At 37.1% G+C, this 21206-nt stretch overlaps 1 protein-coding gene across 1 annotated transcript; it reads right to left on the bottom strand.

The window, feature by feature from the left end:
- Window positions 1–7372: 7372 nt before the first annotated feature.
- On the bottom strand, window positions 7373–8395 carry LOC740517 (olfactory receptor 5T3). The gene has a single exon (XM_024347512.2). The coding sequence runs from the start codon at window positions 8339–8341 to the stop codon at window positions 7373–7375; it is 969 nt and encodes a 322-aa protein (XP_024203280.2). The 5' UTR covers window positions 8342–8395.
- Window positions 8396–21206: the final 12811 nt, after the last annotated feature.

Below are 21206 nucleotides of genomic sequence, written 5' to 3'. Positions count from 1 at the left end.
GGGTTGCCATTGGCCTGCAGGAACCCCTTGGCACAAACAGCCTGGGTGCCTTGGATGGCGAGAGACAGACAAATTCCTGGGCAGAAAGAGGCAGGTCTCCACCCATCTTCAAGCCAGGGACGGCCTGAAGCCTAGGGGCCTGGGCTGCCAGTTCTGGGTGGTGTCTATGGCCTGGAGTGAGAACTTATATTGCTTTTTCTGGGTCCTTCCATGGCCACCCGTGGGCCAATCAGCATGCACTTTCTTCTTTCTGAGCCCATGAAAACCCCGGATTCAGCCAGACTTTGGACAGAAATCCAACTACCAGCTGCAGGAAGGAGCTACCAACTTTGGGTCTCCTTTACTCATTGGGACGACTTGCCTATGGAAAGGAGCTAACAACTATGGGTCTCGTCTCCACTGAGAGCTGGACACTTGTCAGGATGACCTGCCTTTGGAAAGAAGCTACCCACTGCAGGTCTCCTTAGAGCTATTCTGTTGCTCAATGAAGCTCTTCTCTGCCTTGTTCACCCTCCAGTTGTCAATGTGCCTTATTCTTCCTGGATGTGGGACAAGAACTTGGGACCACCAAATGATGGGACTGAAAGAGCTGTAACACAAACAGGGCTGAAACATGCCCCCTGCCACCCCCCATCCCCCCAACCACCACATTGCAGGCAATGATTTAGAGGAGGAGCTGCAGCCCTTTGGGGAGCCCAGACCTAGTGGCTCCCCAAGCCAGGGCTATAACGTCCTCTTTGGGGCTCTATGGTTTCTAACATTTCCAAGCTTTCAGACACCACCACACTCCCCCTGTTCAGATGCAGGTACCCACACTGGAAGCTGCTTGTGATACATCTGATCCAGCCACAGCCTCGCACAGAGCCGGGACCTGTGCTTGCACCTGGAGCTGCCTGCCCAGCTGCAGCAGCCAGTGTGCCTGGCTGTGTGGAGTGGCTGGACCTCCAGCCACTTGCTCCTATACCCCTTGCCACTCTGCACCTGGCTTGCCCTTGGCAGGTGTGGGTCCTGGGCCAGTAGCTCAGGCCAAGGGCAGACTGCCAGGCAGAGTTAATAAAATGAGTCCAGCGGGTGTGAGCAATACTCAGGCATAAGGCCACAGAGGTTTCAAGCTGGCAAAACAACACCCCAAGTATCCTGTGACAATATGGTCAGTTTTACAATATTGACTCTTCCCATACATGAGCAGATTTAAATAAAACTCTAGATTTTTAAATTTTGAATTGCTTTTGGAATGAGTTAGGATTTTGGGGTGCTATTCAGATGGAACAAATGTATTTTCTATGTGAGAAGGACATAAATTTTGGAGTCCTGGGGCAAAATATTATATTTAAATGTGTCTCCTCCGGAAGCATTAAGAAGTGAGACCTTTAAGAGGTGATTAGGCTGTCCTTACAGCTCCTTCTTTGTTAATGAAATTAAGGCTTATATGAAAGGCTTCGTTCAGCAGTTGGCTAGCTTGCTCCCTTTCCTGTCCACCTTCTGCCGTATGAGGATGCAGCAAGAAGGGTCTCACCAGACAGTAAATGCTGCCACCTTAATCTTGGACTTCTCAGTCTCCAGAAATGTGGGAAAACAAATTTTTATCCTTTATAAATCACCCAGTCTCAGGTATTCTGTTTTAGAGGCAAAAAATGGACTACTGCATAGAGTGCATTGGCTTTCCATCACATTGTTTAAGTATAGTCCACTTTACAGCATAGTGCTTGAGGTATGGAATATCAAGGAAAAAAAGTAAACATCATCTAAGGACTTTTCATCCTCTTCTAGGGGAAAGGGTGAGAACAGTTTTGATTTTATTAAGAATGGAAATATCATGTTAGGTAGAAGTTTGACCTTATTTTTGTTTTCATTTGGAGATCAAGTATGTTTTAAGGGGATATATATGACTGCCAGGTTGACAAGGGGTGCACTTATATTGATTAATTTTAATGTGTCAACTTAAATGGGCTATGATGTGCTTACATTTGGTCAGACATTAATGTGTTCGTTACTCTAAGGATGTTTTAGGAGAGATTAACATTGAAATTGGTGGCATTTGAGGAATGCCTATTGACCTCCATAATGTGGGTTGGCCTTACTCAATTAGATGAAGGTTTGCATAGAGCAAAAAACTAGCCTCTCCAGAGCAAGAGCTAATTCTCCAGCAGACTGCCTTCAGATCTTGTCTACGTCACCAGCTCTTCCTGGTTCTACAGCACTTTGCCCATGGGTTCCGACTAGATTATCAATAATCCTGGATCTCCAGCCTAATGACTCACCCCATAGAATTTGAAATTGCCAGCCTCCCAAAATCACATGAGCCAATTCCTTGTAATGAATCCTTCACCCTCCTCCTCCCCCATACATCCTGTTGGTTCTGTTTCTCTGGAGAACCCTGATTAACACATCCTTCTTTGGGTCTTCTGAGTATTTTGTACCTGTGATTTTATGTTTTCTTATTTTTAGAAAATTCTTGACCATTTTGTCTTCAAATGTTTATTCTGACCCATTCTCCCTTGATTCTTGTTCTGAAACACTAACTGTATGTATATTGGACTGTTTGATGTTGCCCTACAGTTCTTTGATAACTTTTAGTTCCATATTTTTTCTTTAACTTTTCTCTCTGGTTAATTTATGTTGCTTTATCTTTAAGTTCACTAATACTTTTCTCAAGTTACTGAATCTACTGATAAGCTTGTGAAAGAAATTCTTTGTCTCAGATATTGTGACTGTGAGCATGAGTTTTTATTTATAGAATTTTATTGAATACGTCCATATATTTTCCATCTCTGATATTTCTCACATATTCATGCATGGTGTTTACCCTCTCCACTAAAGCATTTATTCTAGTAATTTTCATGCTCTTTAGTCAAAGACAACCAGGAAAAACGATATTTGAAGAAGTTAATTTTATTTGTTTGTTTTTTTTTCATAAATGCTTGTTGGGGGCCTGCAGAGAAAACCTTGGGAGTGAATGCAAACTCCTTTATTCTAGGACTTCCTGCTTTTCCCAATAACTCTCACTTGGCCTTTAAAATTACTTAATTTTAAGCTAATTTCATCTTTTTTAAACTATACTTTAAGTTCTGGGATACATGCACAGAACACGCAGGTTTATTACATAGTTATACAGGTGCCATGATGGTTTGCTGCACCCATCAACCCATCATCTACGTTAGGTATTTCTCCTAATGCTATCCCTCCCCTGGCACCCCACCCCCCGACAGGCCCTGGTGTGTGATATTCCCCTCCCTGTATCCATGTGTTCTCATTGTTCAACTCCCACTTATGAGTGAGAACATGCAGTGTTTGGCTTTCTGTTCCTGTGTTAGTTTGCTGAGAATGACGGTTTCCGGCTTCATCCACGTTCCTGCAAAGGACATGAACTCATCCTTTTTTATGGCTGCATAGTATTCCATGGTGTATATGTGCTACATTTTCTTTATCCAGTCTATCATTGATGGGTATTTGGGTTGGTTCCAAGTCTTTGCTATTGTGAATAGTGCTGCAATAAACATAAGTGTGCATGTGTCTTTATGCTAGAATGGTTTATAATCCTTTGGGTATATAGCCAGTAATTTCTTCCTATCTGTATGGTGAACAAATATATCTCATACTCTGTGCCCACAGTGAAAGAAAGAGATGCTCAGGCATCTCATCTACATTTGAAGTAACTTGGTCTTCTTTGGAATTCAGATTTCTTGGATGTTTTGAACCTTGGTTCTCTGACAGACTCATGAAAAGCTATAATTTTGAAGATTACTTGGCTTTTTAAGTTGTTAGAATGAGAAGAATTTACTTTGCTGCTTTCCAAATTCTGTGTGGAAGTAGAAGTTCTGTATATCATTTAAAATCCCACCCAATACTGCGGTTTCAAATGTTTCTTTTCTGGATAACTCTCCACTCACCACTGTAATATTCTTCTGGAGTTTTAGTTCTATGCATTAAAAACGTAATGGAACCTCAGAATCAGTATACATATAACTGATCTTAACCACTCAACTTCTACAATATTCATCTTTCCAGTGTGTCCCCTTCCTATTTCCTTCCTTCTCCTTTTTCTGTCTGTCTGTGTCTCTCTCTGTCTTTTTTTTCTCTCTCACTTTTACTTTTTATATTTGTCTTGTTTTATCATATAGGCTCAAAACTTGCAAATTCAAAAGGTCTCAATAAATAAAATGAATTGTCAAATCCAGATGAAATTTCACTTCCAATAACTTTTATTTTTAATTAATTTTAAAATTTATAATTGACAAAAAAGAATGGTATATATTTATTTATGGCATACACTGTGATGTTCCAATGCATGTATGCATTGTAAAATAGTCAAATCAAGGTAATTAGGATATCCATCACTTTAAACATTTATCATTTATTTGTGGAATAACATTTAAAATATTCTTTGCCAGCTATCTTAAAATACATACTACACTGTTACTGCCACAGTCACCCTACTGTGTAATAAAACATCAGAACTTACTTTTCCTGTTTAATTGTTATTTTATATCAATCAACCAACCTCATTTAATTTGTCTCCACTACCCTGTTTAGCTTCTGATAACCACTTTTCACTTACTTTTTACTTCTATAAAATCAAGTTGTTTATTATTATTATTATTATTATTCTACATATAAGTGAGATTGTGCAGTATTTGTATTTCTGTGCTTGGCTTATTTCACTCACTTTTTCATCCATGTTGTCATTAATGGCAGGATTTCATTCTATTTTATTTCTCAATAGTATTCCATTGTGTGTGTGTGTGTGTGTGTGTGTGTGTGTGTGTGTGTGTTTGTGTGACATTTTCTTTATGCATTCATTTGTAGATGGGCATTTAGGTTCATTCCATATCTTGGCTACTGCAAATAATGCTGCCATAAACATAAGAATACGGATACCTCTTTGACATACTGATTTCTGGAAACTTCTACATCTCAATGAATGGAATGAATGGCGAAATCAGTGGAAACCACATTTTCAGTACTTTTAAAATGCATTCCTTTTTCTTCTTATTTCTGTCACAGACTTAATGAGGAGCTTCAGTATTCTCAATAATGCTCTCTGGAGGATGACTAATAAAGTTGGTAAAGTGAAAAGATAAATCTGTTCTTTCACTCCATGTATAACAAGCTTAAAAACAGGAACTCTGTAACCAGACAGCTTAGATGTGAATCCTGACATCACCCTTTAGAGCTATGTGGCATTGAGCAAATTCCTTAAAATTTATGTGCTGCTGTTTCCTCAACTTTGTTAAAAGATATTACTACAATCACTTCCTGAAGTTATGAGAATTACATAAGTTAATATAGTAAAGACTTTTACATGATTGTCCAGTACCTGATAAGCATAAGTTAATTATTAGTATTAAATATAATTCATTCATGTACTCACTATTTATTTAATAAATATTTTGTCAGCAAACCATAAGTTCTAGGTACTCTTTTAGGACTCACGGATACAATTTTGAGGACAAATATGCCCAATGCCTGTTTTTATGAAAGTTACAATGTCAGCATCATGGTAGATCTGGATAATATATTATAAAATCACAACACCACATGCTAAATGGCAACTGTGATAAGTGAGAGAGGCTCCATGGGGTCATAGTGAGTCAAATCATTCTTTTGGGGGGAAAGGTAATTGAGCTGAGATATGTAACAAAATGTTCTATTGACTTGAGAGTTAAATATACCATTTTTTTTCACCTTGACCTGAACAAATAGCAGGTCATTCGAGACTGCTTATTCACACCATTTGTTTTCTAATCGATTAGGATAAAAAGAGAGATAGTGAACTTTTCGTGATGGTTAACTTGACAAGTTCTGAATGAGTTTGTTGAATGCATTGTTAACCAGATATTTTTAGGCATATGTCAGTGCATCATTTTACCTAATGCTTGCCTATTCCTTTCTCAAAGAATGACTATTTTTGCTAATTTGAAAGAGAAACAAAACAAAAAAAGAGATAGCAACTTTGACTAAAACGTTACCTAACAATTTTGACACCATAATTTGAAAAACCCTCAAAAAAATAAATGATTCTGGAATTCTGCAGAAATTTTAAATTTTGTGAGACAGCTATTTATTTAGACACATTTTTGAAGCATATTAAATTTTCTTCCAGAACATTCTCCCCAAAAGATCATACACAGAAAACTACATTTTAAGATTCTGTAATTCAAATAGCTTATTTTTTTAAGAAAATTTTGTCTACAGTGTAATCAGGGTTTTGTATCTAAAAATAGATTTATTTTTTTAAGAGGAAATTTAGTACAGATTTTGATTGCAAGCATTTGCTTGTTCGAAAAGAGAAGTTTGGGTTCTCTTTGCATAATTGATTAGTAAAGATTAGAAACTGATATCTGAAATTTTAAGTGTGGCTACTATGTTATGATTGGATCATTCTGGTTAATTCACATAAAAATATCCTTGGAGGGACAAGTGTGTGTTTTTTGAAAAAACAATTAATTTCCACTTTTAATGAATCTTCAAATAAATGTTTTAACAAAACTTACTAAAGCAGAATACGTAAAGTAAAGCCAGATGTGAGTAAAGGTAAAGCAAAATAATTTCCATTCTGTGGGCTTGCTCACTAGGTGTAAATTTTTTGGAAGGATGACATTGCAGTCATTTCTTATAGGTAAAGTAGATTAGATAGAAGATAATGGCAGGACTACAAAGTGAGCAAGGATATGCTAGTTTGTCAGACCTTAGAGCAGTCTTTTATACATATGTCATAGTTTCATTCCTGGGGTATAGTGTTTCCTGAGCCTTCAGAACACTCTCAATAAATATTAGCATTTACAACCAATATAGTTTCACAATGACTACAATCAGCTTCTGTGGTTGAAAAGGGGCAAGGAAAGCATTTAATTGTGGAAAGAATTCATGATGTAGATATAAACACAGCAAAAAGCATGTTTGGAAGCTTGACTAGATCTCAGTTTATGAAGGCACATTTAGGGAAAGTAAAGTAAAATTTGGATATTTCTTCTTAGGGCTTATAGATTGAGGAAGTAACTCCACAATGAATGCAAAAACTTTTTATCAGCCATGTAAGCATTTATCAATTCCCAGGATTTTGTAGGATTCACTTACTAGTTATAAGTGTGTAACTGATTTTTACTTACTGTGAAAGCTGTTGTTAGTAGTGTGTGGTTGGTAACAACAACAATATATTTATATCAAATAATATTTAATATAGGTCTCTGAACAAATTAATTGGCATATATGTGATGCAATTTGTTTAAATTTGAAAAATGCTGCATTGGCAGGCTGCTTAATGCGTTTTTGAAAGTATTCTTTGATATGCAAATACTTTAACTAAAATATAGAGATGTGAACTCTGACACTCAACAATTTTTTCACGTTTACTCAATTTTAAAAATATTCTTCATTTGTAAACCAATTTCAACATTTTCTTCACTGCCTTTTTTACTTCTTTGTTCCTCAAACTATAGATGATGGGATTCAACATGGGAATCACAATTGTGTAAAATATTGACACTATGATGTCATGGTCTGAAGCATAGCTGGAACTTGGTCTCATATAACTGACGAGAATTGTTCCATGATAAATTGTCACTCCAGTTAGGTGAGAGCCACATGTAGAGAACACCTTTTGCCTTCCCTTAGCAGAATGCATCTTCAGAATGGCCAACAGAATGAAACCACAGGAGATGAGGACAATCAGGATAGTGACTATCTCAATAGAACCCACAAAGTAGAAGAGTAGAAGCTGGTTTATGTGAGTGTCAGAAAAAGAAATAGCAAGGAGAGGAGGCATATCACAAAAGGCATGCCTAATTTCATTGGATCCACAGAAGGACAGGCTAAATGTAGCCACTGTATGTATAGTAGCATGTAAAATGCCAGCAACGTAGGAAGCAGTAATGAGTGGCACATAGACTCTGGGTGACATGCTCACTGAATACAGGAGAGGGTTGTAGATGGCTACATAGCGATCATAAGCCATTGCAGCCAAGAGAAAACATTCTGTAGTTCCAAAAGTAACAAAAAGAAACATCTGTGTTGCACATCCGATAAATGAAATGGATTTATTTTTTGCCAGGAAATTGACCAACATTTTTGGAGTGACAACTGTAGAATAGCAAGCATCCAAGAATGATAAAACACTAAGAAAATAGTACATGGGGTTGTGGAGCCAGGAATCCTCAATGACCAACACAACCAGCCCTAAATTGCCTATCAAGGTAAAGAGATAGATTGCAAGAAATAGTAAAAATAGGAAGACTTGCAGCTCAAAATCATCTGTGAAGCCTGTCAATATAAACATGGTGACTTCAGTCTTGTTCTTCAGTGGATTCCTGTATATATCCAAACCTGATGACAACTTGTCCATTTCAGTTTTTACTTACAGGTTATAAAGGTTATAGCCTGTGAAAATGGAGTCCATTCAATTGTATCCTTGTTTTTTTCTTGGGGCATAATAATTTCCCTGATAGTAATGGAATAGACAATGATGAAGTAATTGGAGCCAAATAGATGAATTTCACTGTATAAGTAAAAGGAAAAAATATGTAATTAATTTCTTGGCTAAATTTATCATGTTTTTAAAAAACCCTGCTAATTAAAGTGATTTTATTTTCCAGTTAATTTTCATTTGAATTTTTTACTGCTTGCTCTCATATTATGTCCTAAAGCTCACAAAGATTACTGAATGTAGAAATGTTTAAAACTAAATATGTTATAGTGGAAAGCACACACTTGAGTACAGTTTTAGATTTGTGATGAAGTACATGAAATGTCTTTTGTAAATGTTCACAATTTTAAAATAAGAGAAACCACACTCACAGCACAGTTGAATTTAAATTTTTAAAAATATCAAAACTATTTAATTTAAAAGGCTTCCAAATGACTAGAAAATGGGGATAAGTCAGACATACATTTCAACTTGTCGCATGCAGCAGCCTTTTTAAATAAAACCATTTCGTGTCCTCTGTTCTGGCAATTATCTTGTTCCATTACATAGAAGAGCAGACCGTATTCTGGAGATAGACGTACCTTTACAAACATTACAATGTGTTTTATTTTCAGGATTTTTTCTTCCTGAAATATATATCACCTAGTTGGCAAATTTTGGCCTCTGTACCTTATTTATCATAACTGTTTTTAAATTTCAACTTAATAACAATGTGAGATATATCTTACTAATAATTCATATGTTTGTTATTTTTGCAAAGTCCTTGGATGTATTTTATTTTATTTTATTTTATATTTCTGTTAAAAATAAATCATGGCCATTCTTTTAATATATTATAGTTGCTTTTAGAGTTTCTAAAATTACTATGAAATAAAAATCACCAATAATAACTAATAAAAATTATAGAATATCTGGCTAAAAAATAACATTACTATATTTGCAAGAAAGTAGTGTTTGTCCTCTGGACTTCTTTGCTGATGGTATCATTCTGTTTCACATTGACAAGTATGAAGAAAGACAATTACACGACCAAAAATAAATAAATAATTAAAAGAAAAAAGGTAACAAGGTTACAGGGACTTCTGTATCTAGACTGAAAACCTGTTATTGAAACGGTTTAGTACTACATACACTAAATTTAGAGGTAAAATTAGAGGGGAGATTTAAGCAAGGTGACTTTGTTTTTCTTTTATCATGTCATAGATTATGAAAGTTTTAAAAGGGGTGACAACTCTGTCATATGCAGGTCCATTCTGAATTCAGTGACTTACAAATGATTTATATTCATGATGTGAGACATACCAAAATTTTGTCATGTTAAGATGACCACACATTAAGAAGAGAATGAACAAATAAGACTAAAACCACTTTTAGAAAGAAAAAAAAAGGCCAAGTGTTTATATATATTATTATAGAAATGTCCTAACAGATCCATGTGGAAGATTTTTTTTAATATACAAAATAAATACCCTCATAAATGAGGGACTACAGAACAAAACAAAAATTCTCATTTGATTCTTAGAAAATTCTACAGCAAAAGATATAATTCAGTTAAATTCCACTTTCTGTGTAAATCCAGACTACTTACATATTACTCATGACAACACACACATACACAAATATATTAAGTAATTTTGTTTGTGTTATGTGAATAAAATAGCTTATAAAGTTATCAATAAATATTTTAAATATGAATTAATGTATTTTTGAGTCATAAAAAAATACAATTCTCTTATACAAATTCCTATCCTCTCTTTCTCCTATATTTTCTCCTCTCTCTCTCTTTCTCTCTCTTTCTTTCTGTGTTAGAAGAATCAATGGGATATATACAAACGTTTACTGACAAGAGTCAGGAACAAACAGGAATTAGCCAGATAAGAAGAAGCACGGTTCAAAAAAAAATGCCAGTGAATTTTGAAAAATGTGCTAATAATCTACCAAAGGAGTCCATTACAAAATACATGTTTACCACCACATAGAGGAGAAAGGTCAGCTACATTACAATTCCAGACTTTATTTTCCTAAGATATCTGAAATAAGACAACTGTAGAATACTGGGAATTATATTTGGACTCTAAAACTCTATGTTTAAATGTCATGTTTAGCAGCATAAGCTTGGAAAAATTACTTCTCCTTCCAAACCAAAGGATAAGTAAGATTGGATGAAACTTTCACATATACCTCGTTCAACTGCATAAACATGAGGTGATTGCACAGTTCTTTTTTATGAGATGCATTAAGATCAATTTTAATAAATAATTTTTTAATTACATGTGAATAATGCATACATATAACATATGACTTAAAATTTTTATTTATATAATAATATAAACAGGAATTTACAAAATCAATATTTTAATAGAACCACAGTGCAACCCTGATGTAACCTGCCATAGTTTTAGAAATGTTATGTCCTAGAAACTATGTAAAATAGAATTTTTGTGTTATTAAATTATTTAAAGATATTAAGCTTAAATAGAATATGAAAATTTAAAATAATAACTAAACTTGCTTCTTAGTCAATTACCTAACTTTTACAATAAACTTAAATTTTCTGGTATTCCTGTATCAGAAAATAAAATAAATTGAACCCAAAATGAAATATACCCAAAAGCTAGTTGAAAGTTAATTTTCTCTGTATCTAATAATTTTTCTAAATATGAAACATTGTCCCTTAATCCTGCTGCCCCTATTTTGACTATTCATCAGAAAAAAATTAAAACAAATTTCTAATTTATGGCTCTATTCACGAAAATATGTAGGAAGTCCTTTATATTTTCTGTGGTATATATCCTAGAAGGCATATGATTTAATTTGTGGTACAATTTTTGAGATTAATAGAATCCTTTTATATTTAAATATTAAAGCATATATTTTCAAATATAATATAGCTTCTATAATGTGTTATATGTAATAAAGAGGTTTTCCTCCTACGTGTGGAAATAAGCTGCTCGCTCAATTAGATACATGATAAATATTATACATGTGGATTCTTATACCGGCTTCTCAAGCTCTTCAAGTCCTCAGGGATGGCCCATTGAAAACACACACTAATTCTTTTCTGGGACAGAAATGTATCAAGAATACTTTTAAAATAGTAAACAAGTGAATGTTTCTGGAGTAATGAACTACATGATGAAAATGATTACCTGAAAGAACTTTGGCTTCTGGCTAAAAAAAAAAAAAAAAAAGTGATCCCCCAGTGGAAAAGAATCCTAATGATACAAGACATAGTCCCAGCTCTGATGCCAGTAAGATGAGAAATTCTCTGATTTCCAGTTTCCTTTTTCTGGGAATATACCATGCACATTCTCTGGAAATCCTGGAGACATGTAATAAAATAATATGGAAGCGCAACTCATGACAGGATTTACAATCTTTAATAAAGTTTACTTTTTTGACTTTAAAGTGCTATAATTCTAAGTTGTATGAGAAGCAGATTTAGACACCTTGAGTGTTCTATCCCTTGAGAAGAGATAAAGATGAATACATGAATAGGAAATATTGACAGGAGAGATGGAATAGTGTACAGATAATAATGTTCTATATAATAGGACCTTAGAATATAAGACCTCTGGCAGAGATAAAGGTCAAACTTTTTGCGTTGAATTTAGTCTTGTCTTGGGGATTCTACATACTAATGTATAAGCTACTACCCAGCTATGTACATAAGTAAGTCTTGGGGAAATTATGGAAAATACATAAATGTCTAGCTAGGTTCCATACCCAGAGATTGTATATTGGTAGATAGGAAATATTGGTTTCTGAAATCTGAATGTAAAATATAAAGAAAAGAAAGTTGATACTGGAAGGCAGCCTAACTGTGAACTATCTATTAATTAAAATCCCAAACTGATTTATAGATTCGATGCAATTCTAGTTAAAATTAAGTAAGAATTTTTTGTACAAATTGAGAAATTGGTTCCACAATTTATATGCAAAATTAAAAAAAACGGAGTCGAAACAGTTTTGAAAACGAAGAATAAATTTGGAATGTTTACACAATCTGTGAATGGGACTGAGTTTAGGACTTACCACAAAGCTAAAATAACCAAGATAGTGAAATATTGGGTAAAAAAATACACTTCAATTAATAAAATGGAGTAAAGTGTTGAGAACCAGATTCACATATATATGGTCAATTGATTTCTGACATAATAAAGGCAATCTTTGTTGTCTGCTCATCTTTAAAAGTGGGTCGCTGAAAATAATTCTCAGTGTCATTTTACATCACTTCATCAGATATTGTTTCTGATATCCCCACATTATAAAGTTACAGTCTAGACCCTCTCTAAAATATAGCCAAAGCTTGCAACAATGTCATATTTCATCCCTTTCTGTGTCTTTGCTTGTCTTCATGGTGTTTACAGTCCCTGATAGAAGTTTTCTGTTTCTCCCCAAAATAGGCCAAAAATAATTTTTAAATATATAAATGCATGAATAATTATGAAAATTATTTCCCTATTCCGGACTCAATATGCTTACCTAAAAAATAAACCATTCACTAGATCTACAGTTTCTAATCCAGTTGCTCTTCAAGAACATCTGGAGAATTAAAGAAATGTAATAACTTTGTTATACCTCCTTTTTCTACTAAATTTCTCTATGTAGATTCTAGGCATGTGTATGTGTGTTTTGTATATATTTATGTGTATGTAACTATGTATGTGTATATATATATCTCTACACACATACATATATATGTGTGTATATATGTATATGCACACATTTATGTATATACATACCTCATATGTGTAGGGCTGTGTATATACATAAATACACATATATATAAACATATGATATAGTAGTACCCCTTGATCCATGGGGGATGTATTCCAAGACCTCCAATGGATGCCTAAAACTTCAGATAGATAGTACCAGGCCGGGCGCGGTGGCTCACGCCTGTAATCTCAGCACTTTGGGAGGCCGAGGCGGGTGGATCATGAGGTCAGGAGATCGAGACCATCTTGGCTAACACGGTGAAACCCCGTCTCTACTAAAAATATAATAAATTAGCCGGGTGCGCTGGCTGGCGCCTGTAGTCCCAGCTACTCAGGAGGCTGAGGCAGGAGAATGGCGTGAACCCTGGAGGCGGAGCTTGCAGTGAGCCGAGATAGAGCCACTGCAGTCTGGCCTGAGTGAAAGAGCGAGACTCTGTCTCAAAAAAAAAAACAAAACAAAACAAAAAAAACTTCAGATACAAGCCTTATACAAGCATAGCTTATTTCATTTGTTTTATTGATCTTTGCAGATATTGTGGGGTTTTATTCTTTTTTGGCAATTGAAGGTTTATTGGCACCATTTTTCCAACAATGTATACCTACTTTGTGTCTCCATGTCACATTTTGATAATTCTCGTGATAGTTAAAACTTTATTTATGTATGGTAATTTGTGATCAGTAACCTTCGATTACTATTTTAGTTGTTTTGGGGCACCATGAACTGTGCCCATATAGGATGGCAAGCTTAATTGATAAATGTTGTGTGTTTTCTGACTGCTCCACAGACCTGCTGTTCCTCAGCTTCTCTCCCTGACTTTGGGCCTCACTGTTTCCTGAGCCACAACAATATTGCAATTAAGCCAATTAATAATGCTACAATAACGGCCAAGTGTTCAAGTGAAAGTAAGAGTCACATGTGTTTAATTTTAAATCAAACTAGAAATAATTGAGCTTAGTTAGGAAGGCATGTCAAAAACCAAGATGGGCCAACAGCTAGGCTTCTTGTGATAAGTAATTAGTCAAGTGGTGAATACAAAGGAAAAGTTCTTGAAGAATATTAAAAGTGCTACTCCAGTGAACATATAAATGATAAAGTGAAATAGCCTAACTACTGATATGGAGGAAATATTAGTTGTCTGGATAGAAGATGAAACCAGCTGCAACATTAGCTTAAACCAAAGCCTAATCCAGAACAAGGTCCTAACTGTCTTCAACTCTGTGAAAACTGAGAGGGTAGGGAAGCTGCAGAAGAAAAGTTGAAAGCTAGCAGGGTTGATGAGGTTTCAATCAGAAAGGGTTGATGAGGGTTCATGAGGTTTAAGGGCAGAAGTTACCACCATAAAGAGTGCAAGGTGGGCCAGGCGTGGTGGCTCACACCTGTAATCCCAGCACTTTGGGAGGCTGAGGCAGGCAGATCATGAGGTCAAGACATCCAGACCACCCTGGCCAACATGGTGAAACCCCATCTCTACTAAAAATACAAAAATTAGCTGGGTGTGGTGGCACACGCCTGTAGTCCCAGCTACTTGTGAGGCTGATGCAGGAGAATGAATCCCTTGAACCCAGCAGGTGGGAGCTGCAGTGAGCCAAGATCTCACCATTGCACTCCAGCCTGACAACAGAGTGAGAGTCTGTCAAAAAAAAAAAAAAAAAAAAAAAAAAAAAGTGCAAGGTGAACCAGCAAGTTTTAATGTAGAAGCTGCAATATATTATACAGAAGATCTAGCTAAGATCATTGATGAAGGTGGCTATATTAAACAACAGATTTTTAGTGTAGACAAAACAACATTCTAATGAAAGAAGATGCCATCTGGGACTTTCATGGCTATACAAGAGGAGTTAATGCCTGGCTTTAGAGCTTCGTTGAAAGAACAGAGTGATGGTTTTGTTAGGGGCTAATGTAGCTGGTGACTTTAAGGTGAAGCCAGTGATCATTTACCATTCCAAATATCCCAGGGCCCTTAATAAGTGTACAGATACGGTGTACTCTGCCTGTGCTCTATAAGTAGAATAACAAAGCCTGGATGATAGAATATCTGTTGACAGCATGGTTTACTAAATATTTTAAGTCCACTGTTGAGACCTACTACTCAGGTAAAATGATTCCTTTCAAAATACTACTACTCATTGACAATGCATCTTGTCACCTAAAGTTCTGATGGAGATGTACAAGGAGATTAATGTTGCTTTCATGACTGCTAATACGACATCCATTTTACAGCCCATGGACCAAGGAGTGATTTCAAATTTCAAGTCTTATTTTTTATTTATTTATTTATTTTTTGAGACAGTCTCGCTCTGTTGCCCAGGCAGGAGTGAAGTGACATGCTCTCTTGGCTTACTGCAACCTCCACCTCCTGGGTTCAGGTGATTCTTCTTCCTCAGCCTCCTGAGTAGCTGGGATTACAGGCACCGGACACCATTTCCTGTTAATTTTTTTTTTATTTTTTATTTTTAGTAGAGATGAGGTTTCACCCTGTTCACCAGTTTGGTCTCAAACTCCCAACCTCAGGTGATCCCCCGACTTAGGCCTCCCAAAGTGCTGGGATTACAAGTGTTAGCCACTGCACCTGGCCTTCAAGTCTTACTTACTTATTCATTTATTTTGGGATGGAGTCACGCTGTGTCTCTCAGGCTGGAGTGCAATGGCACAATCTTGGCCCACTGCAACCTCCGCCTTCTGGGTTCAAGCAATTCTCCTGCCTCAGCCTCCCAAGTAGCTGGGATTACAGGCATGCACCACCATGCCCGGCTAATTTCTGTATTTTTGGTAGAGATGGGGTTTCATCATATTGGCCAGGCTGGTCTTGAACTCCTGACCTTGTGATCCACCTGACTCAGACTCCCAAAGTGCTAGGATTACAGGCGTCCGCCATGCTCCTGGCCTTAAGTCTTATTTTTTAAGAAATACATTTTGTAATGTTATAGCTACCTTAGATAGTGATTCCTTTGATGGATCTTGGTACAATAAATTGAAAGCCTTCTGGAAAATATTCAACATTCTAGATGCTATTAAGAATATTTTTGATTCATGGGAGGAGGTCGAATTATAAATATTAATTGGAGTTTGGAAGAAGTTGATCCTAATCCTCGTGAATGACTTTGAGGGGTTCACAACTCTAGTGGAGGAAGTAACTGCAGATATGCTGGAAAAAGGCAGAGAACTAAAACTGGAAGTAGAGCCTGAGGGTGACTGAATTGCTGCAATTTCGTGACCAACCTTGAACAGATGAGGAATTGCTTCTTATGGACAAGCAAATAAAGAATTTTCCAAGATGACATCTACTGCTGGTGAGGATGCTGTTAACATCATTAGAATGACAAATAATTTAGAATATTAAATGAAGTTAGTGTATTAGCCCATTTTTATACCGCTATGAAGAAATACCTGAGACTGGGTAATTAATAAAAAAACGAGGTTCAATGGACTTGTTGCGGAGGCCTCACAATTGTAGTGGAAGTTGAAGGAGGAGCAAAGCCACATCTTATATGACTGCAGGCAAGAGAGTGTGCAGGGGAACTGCCCTTTATAAAACCATCAGATTTCATGAGACTTATTCACTATTACCAGAACAGCAAGGGAAAAACCCATCCCCATGATTCAATTACCTCCCACCATGTCCCTCCCATGACGTGTGGGGATTATGGGTGGCACAATTCAAGATGAGATTTGGGTGGGGACACAACCAAAGCATATTAGTAAGTAATAAAGCAGTGGCAGGGTTTAAGAGGATTGGTGTTACAACTTTTTTTTTTTTTTTTTGAGACTGTGTCTCGCTCTGTCACCCAGGCTGGGGTGCAGTGGTGCAATCTCAGCTCACTGCAAGCTCCACCTCCCAGGTTCATGCCATTCCCCTGCCTCAGCCTCCCAAGTAGCTGGGACTACAGGCACCCACCACCATGCCCGTCTAATTTTTTGTGTTTTTAGTAGAGACGGTTTTCACCGTGTTAGCCAGAATGGTCCCGATCTCCTGATCTCATGATGCACTCACTTCAGCCTCCCAAAGTGCTGGGATTACAGGCGTGAGCCACCATGCCCGGCTGATTGGTTCCAATTTTGAAAGAAGCTCTACTATGAATAAAATGCTGTCAGACCACATTTTGCATGATACAGATAAATATTTTGTGAAACGAAGAGTCAACCAATGTGGCAAACTTTATTGATTTCTCATTTTAAGTAATTGCCACAGCCTCCCCAACTTTCAGCAACCACCACCTTGTGAGTCATCAGGGATTTTACTGATTGTTTTCTATTTGTTATGTATATCCTTTATTCCTCACTTTCAATCTTATTGCTTATTTTTGTGGTTGGGTGGTTGTGTAGTGATTTGATTTGATTATTTTCTCTTTCTTTGTGTATTGGCTCTACCAGTAAGTTTTGTAATATCGCATGTTGTCATGATGGTGGCAATCTTCTTTTCATTTCCATATGTAAGACTTTCTTGGGCATTTTTTTTTTTTTTTGGAGTCTGGCTCTGTTGCCAGGCTGGAGTGCAGTGGCGCAATCTGGGCTCACTGCAACCTCTGCCTCCCAGGTTCAAGCGATTCTCCTGCCTCAGCCTCCCGAGTAGCTGGGACTACAGGCATGCACCACCATGCCCAGCTAATTTTTGTATATTTAGTAGAGACGGGGTTTCACCATGTTGGCCAGATGGTCTTGATCTCTTGACCTCGTGATCTGCCCGCCTGGACCTCCCAAAGTGCTGGGATTACAGGCGTGAGCCACCGTGCCTGGCAGAGCATTGTTTTTAAAGCTGGTCTAATGCCGATAAATTCCTTTAGTTTTTGCTTGTTTGTGGAAGGTTTTATTTATCCATCATTTCTGAAGACTAGCTTTGCTGTGGATAATATTCTTGGAGTGATAGCTTTTTTTTTTCTTTTAGTACTTTGAAGATACCATCCCATATTTCCTGGTCTGTAAGGTTTCTGCTTGAGTAATCCCCTGTTAGTCTAATGGGGGTTTTCTTTCATGTGACTTGAGGATTTTCTCCTGATGCTGTCAAAATTCTTTCTTTGTTTTTAATTTTTGACAATTAATTTGACACTAAAATGTGCCTCAGAAAAGACCTATTTGAATAGAATCTATTCAGGGTTATTTGACCTTCCTGGACCTGCATATTCATCTCACATCCAAGACTTGGGAATTTGTCTGCTATTATCTTATTAGCTATGTTTTCTTCACCTTTTTCCTTCTGTTCATCTTCTGGAATATCCATAATACAAATATCTGTTCACTTTATGGTGTGCCATAAATCTGGGCACAGAAGTGTTTCACAGGCCTGTGTTAGGGCAGCACAGTTGCTTGGCTGGACTGGGGGGCATACCCCACAGGGGCAGACTATAAGACAGTTTTCCAGGGCCTTATTGGGGGTGCAGGGCCTTTGGCCAAGCAAGGGCATGTATGTGGGGGGCAGGAGTGCTGCATGGCTGTTTCTCAGGTCCTGAGCAGGGGTGCTGGTAGCTATTCCACTGGCCCAGGGATATATTAACTGTTTGGGGGTTTCAGGGGCCTCTCCAGCTTGGGGAATGGCATGTGAACAGTTTGGCTGGCTCAAGAGTGGATTTGCCCTGGCTGGGACTAGCACATTTTTCTCTAGCTGTAAGTACAGTGATGGGGGTTGGTTTTCTTGCTATATAGGACTAGAGTCACAGAGTCAATCCTGGACCCAAACTCCGTGTGGGTTTGACATAATGAAGATGGAACTTCAGAGCTGGAGAGGTGCAGTGACTACTGCACCTCAGAGAAGGCTTCATTCCAGAGTAGGCTTTGATCTCAAAATGGTGTTGTGTTGCAGCAGGTTGGCTCACAGGGCATGGGTTGGGAGTATGGTGTGGTGCATATCTTCTTCTCCTAATCTGGGACAATACAGCTGTGTGAATTCTCAGTAGATGTCCAAACTGGGTTTGGGGTTGGCTCACAAGGCATGGGTTGGAGTTATGGTGTGGCGCACATCTCGTTCTCCTAATCTGGGGCAATACAGCTGTGTGAATTCCCCATAGATCTCCAAAGTGGATTTGGGGCTTGGGAAGACTAAAACTTCCCTGTAGTAAGGCCCATAGGTGTTTACAGTGGCAACAGGGGCTGTTGGAGATCTTCTGATTACCTCCAAGACTTCCAACTTGGTTGGGCTTGGGCATGGTATATAATGCCCAGCACTTGGTATATACCCAGCACTTTGGGAAGCTGAGGTAGGAGAATTGCTTGAGCCCAGGAGTTCCAGACCAGCCTGAGGAACATAAGGAGACTCTATCTCTACATAAAATGTTAAAAAAAAAAAAAAAGCCAGGCATTGTGGTTCATGTCTCTAGTCCCTGCTACTGGGGAGACCGAAGTGGGAAGATTACTTGAGCCCCAGAGTTTGAGGTTGCTGTGAACCATGATCACACCACTGCACTCCAGCCTAGGCAAAAGAGAAAGACCATGTCTTCAAAAACAAATGACCACACAGAAGTCCCTCCTGTCTCTGGGATGATCCAATCCCTGTGGAAGAGAAAGGGCTGCAGAGGTTTGGTGCCTCAGTGCTGTCTTCCTGGTTTCTAATCACTACAGGTACATCTTTATACCCCTGCTGTATTTCAGCACTCTCTCTTTGACACACCAGTCAAATCTTAGTTGCTTACTATTTGCCTTGGTTCTTTCTTGTGGGAGTGATGAGTACCAAGAGTCTCTAGTCAGCCATCTTGCTGACTTGCATTATTCAGTAACATAGTTTTTCATCAAGGTATGTACATTGTCTCTTTAAAGATGTAATGCTACTTCATATTTAATAGACAGAAGTATAGTGTAAAAATAACTTTTTTACTCACTGGGAAACCAAAACAATGTGTGTGACTCACTTTATGGTGATATTGACTTTATTACCGTGATCTGGAACTGAATCTGTAATAGCTCTAAAGTATGCGTGTATATACTGATTTTCCTATACATGCCTACCTACTATAAAGTAAAAGTTACTAATTAGGCACTGTAAGAGATTAACCAAAATAAGTAGTAATAAAATAAACTAATTGTAACAATATTCCATCATTACTATTCTTGTACTTTAGGGCCATTATTAAGTAAAATAAGGGTTTCTTAAACATAAGCACCATGATACTGGAACAGTGAATCTGATAACCAAGATGGCTACCAAGTGACTAATGGCACAGATTTCATCGCACTACTCAGAATTGCCACAATCTATCACTTATGATTATTTTCTGAAAGTTTTTGTTTAATATTTTCAGATTGTGGTTGACTGTGGTTAGCTGAAACTGTAGAAATTAAAACCATGGATAAGGGAGGGAGTGCTGTATTGTATATACATATACATAAAGATACAGATACAGGTATATCTATATTATCATTTCATCTGAGAAAGAAATCAGTATTCTGGAATTATAAAACCTCTTGACTTATGAAGCTGTATAGTTTTAAATATTTTATGTTTCCTCTGCATGTTAATGGCTTTTTACTTATGCTTTTATATTTCTCTTGCCACTTTGGATAATAATCTTTTCAATACGTTTAAAATTTATACTTTTTTTACTTCCAACACAACACTTTATAACTTTCTTAACTTTCTTTTTAAATTTAGGGGTACATGTGCAGGTTTGTTATATAGGTAAACTTGTGTCTTGCAGGTTGGTTGTACGGATTATTTCATTACCCAGGTATTAAGCCTAGTTTTCATTTGTTTTTCCCTGATCCTCTCCCTCCTTAACCCCCCATGCTCTGATGAGCCCAGTGACTGTTGTTCTCCTCTATGTGTCCATGTGTCATCATCATTTTTCTCCCACTTACAAGTGAGAACATGTGGTATATGGTTTTCTGTTCCTGTGTTAGTTTGCTAGGGATAATGGCCTCCAATTCCATCTATGTTCTTGCAAAGGACATAATCTCTCTCCTTTTTTTAATAGTTGCATAGTGTTCCGTGGTGTATACGTACCACATTTTCTTCATCTAGTCTACCACTGGTGGACATTTAGATTGATTCTATGTCTTTGCTATTGTGAATAATCACTTTATAATTTGAAAAGAGTGTCAGTATAATGAGTTTGGATAATTTTAAATCCATTTGCTA

Source organism: Pan troglodytes, chromosome 9, assembly GCF_028858775.2.
Source record: "Pan troglodytes isolate AG18354 chromosome 9, NHGRI_mPanTro3-v2.0_pri, whole genome shotgun sequence".
Lineage (NCBI taxonomy): Eukaryota > Metazoa > Chordata > Mammalia > Primates > Hominidae > Pan > Pan troglodytes.
The sequence above is the reverse complement of the archived record's forward strand: the minus strand, read 5'-3'. Positions and strand labels throughout refer to the sequence as shown.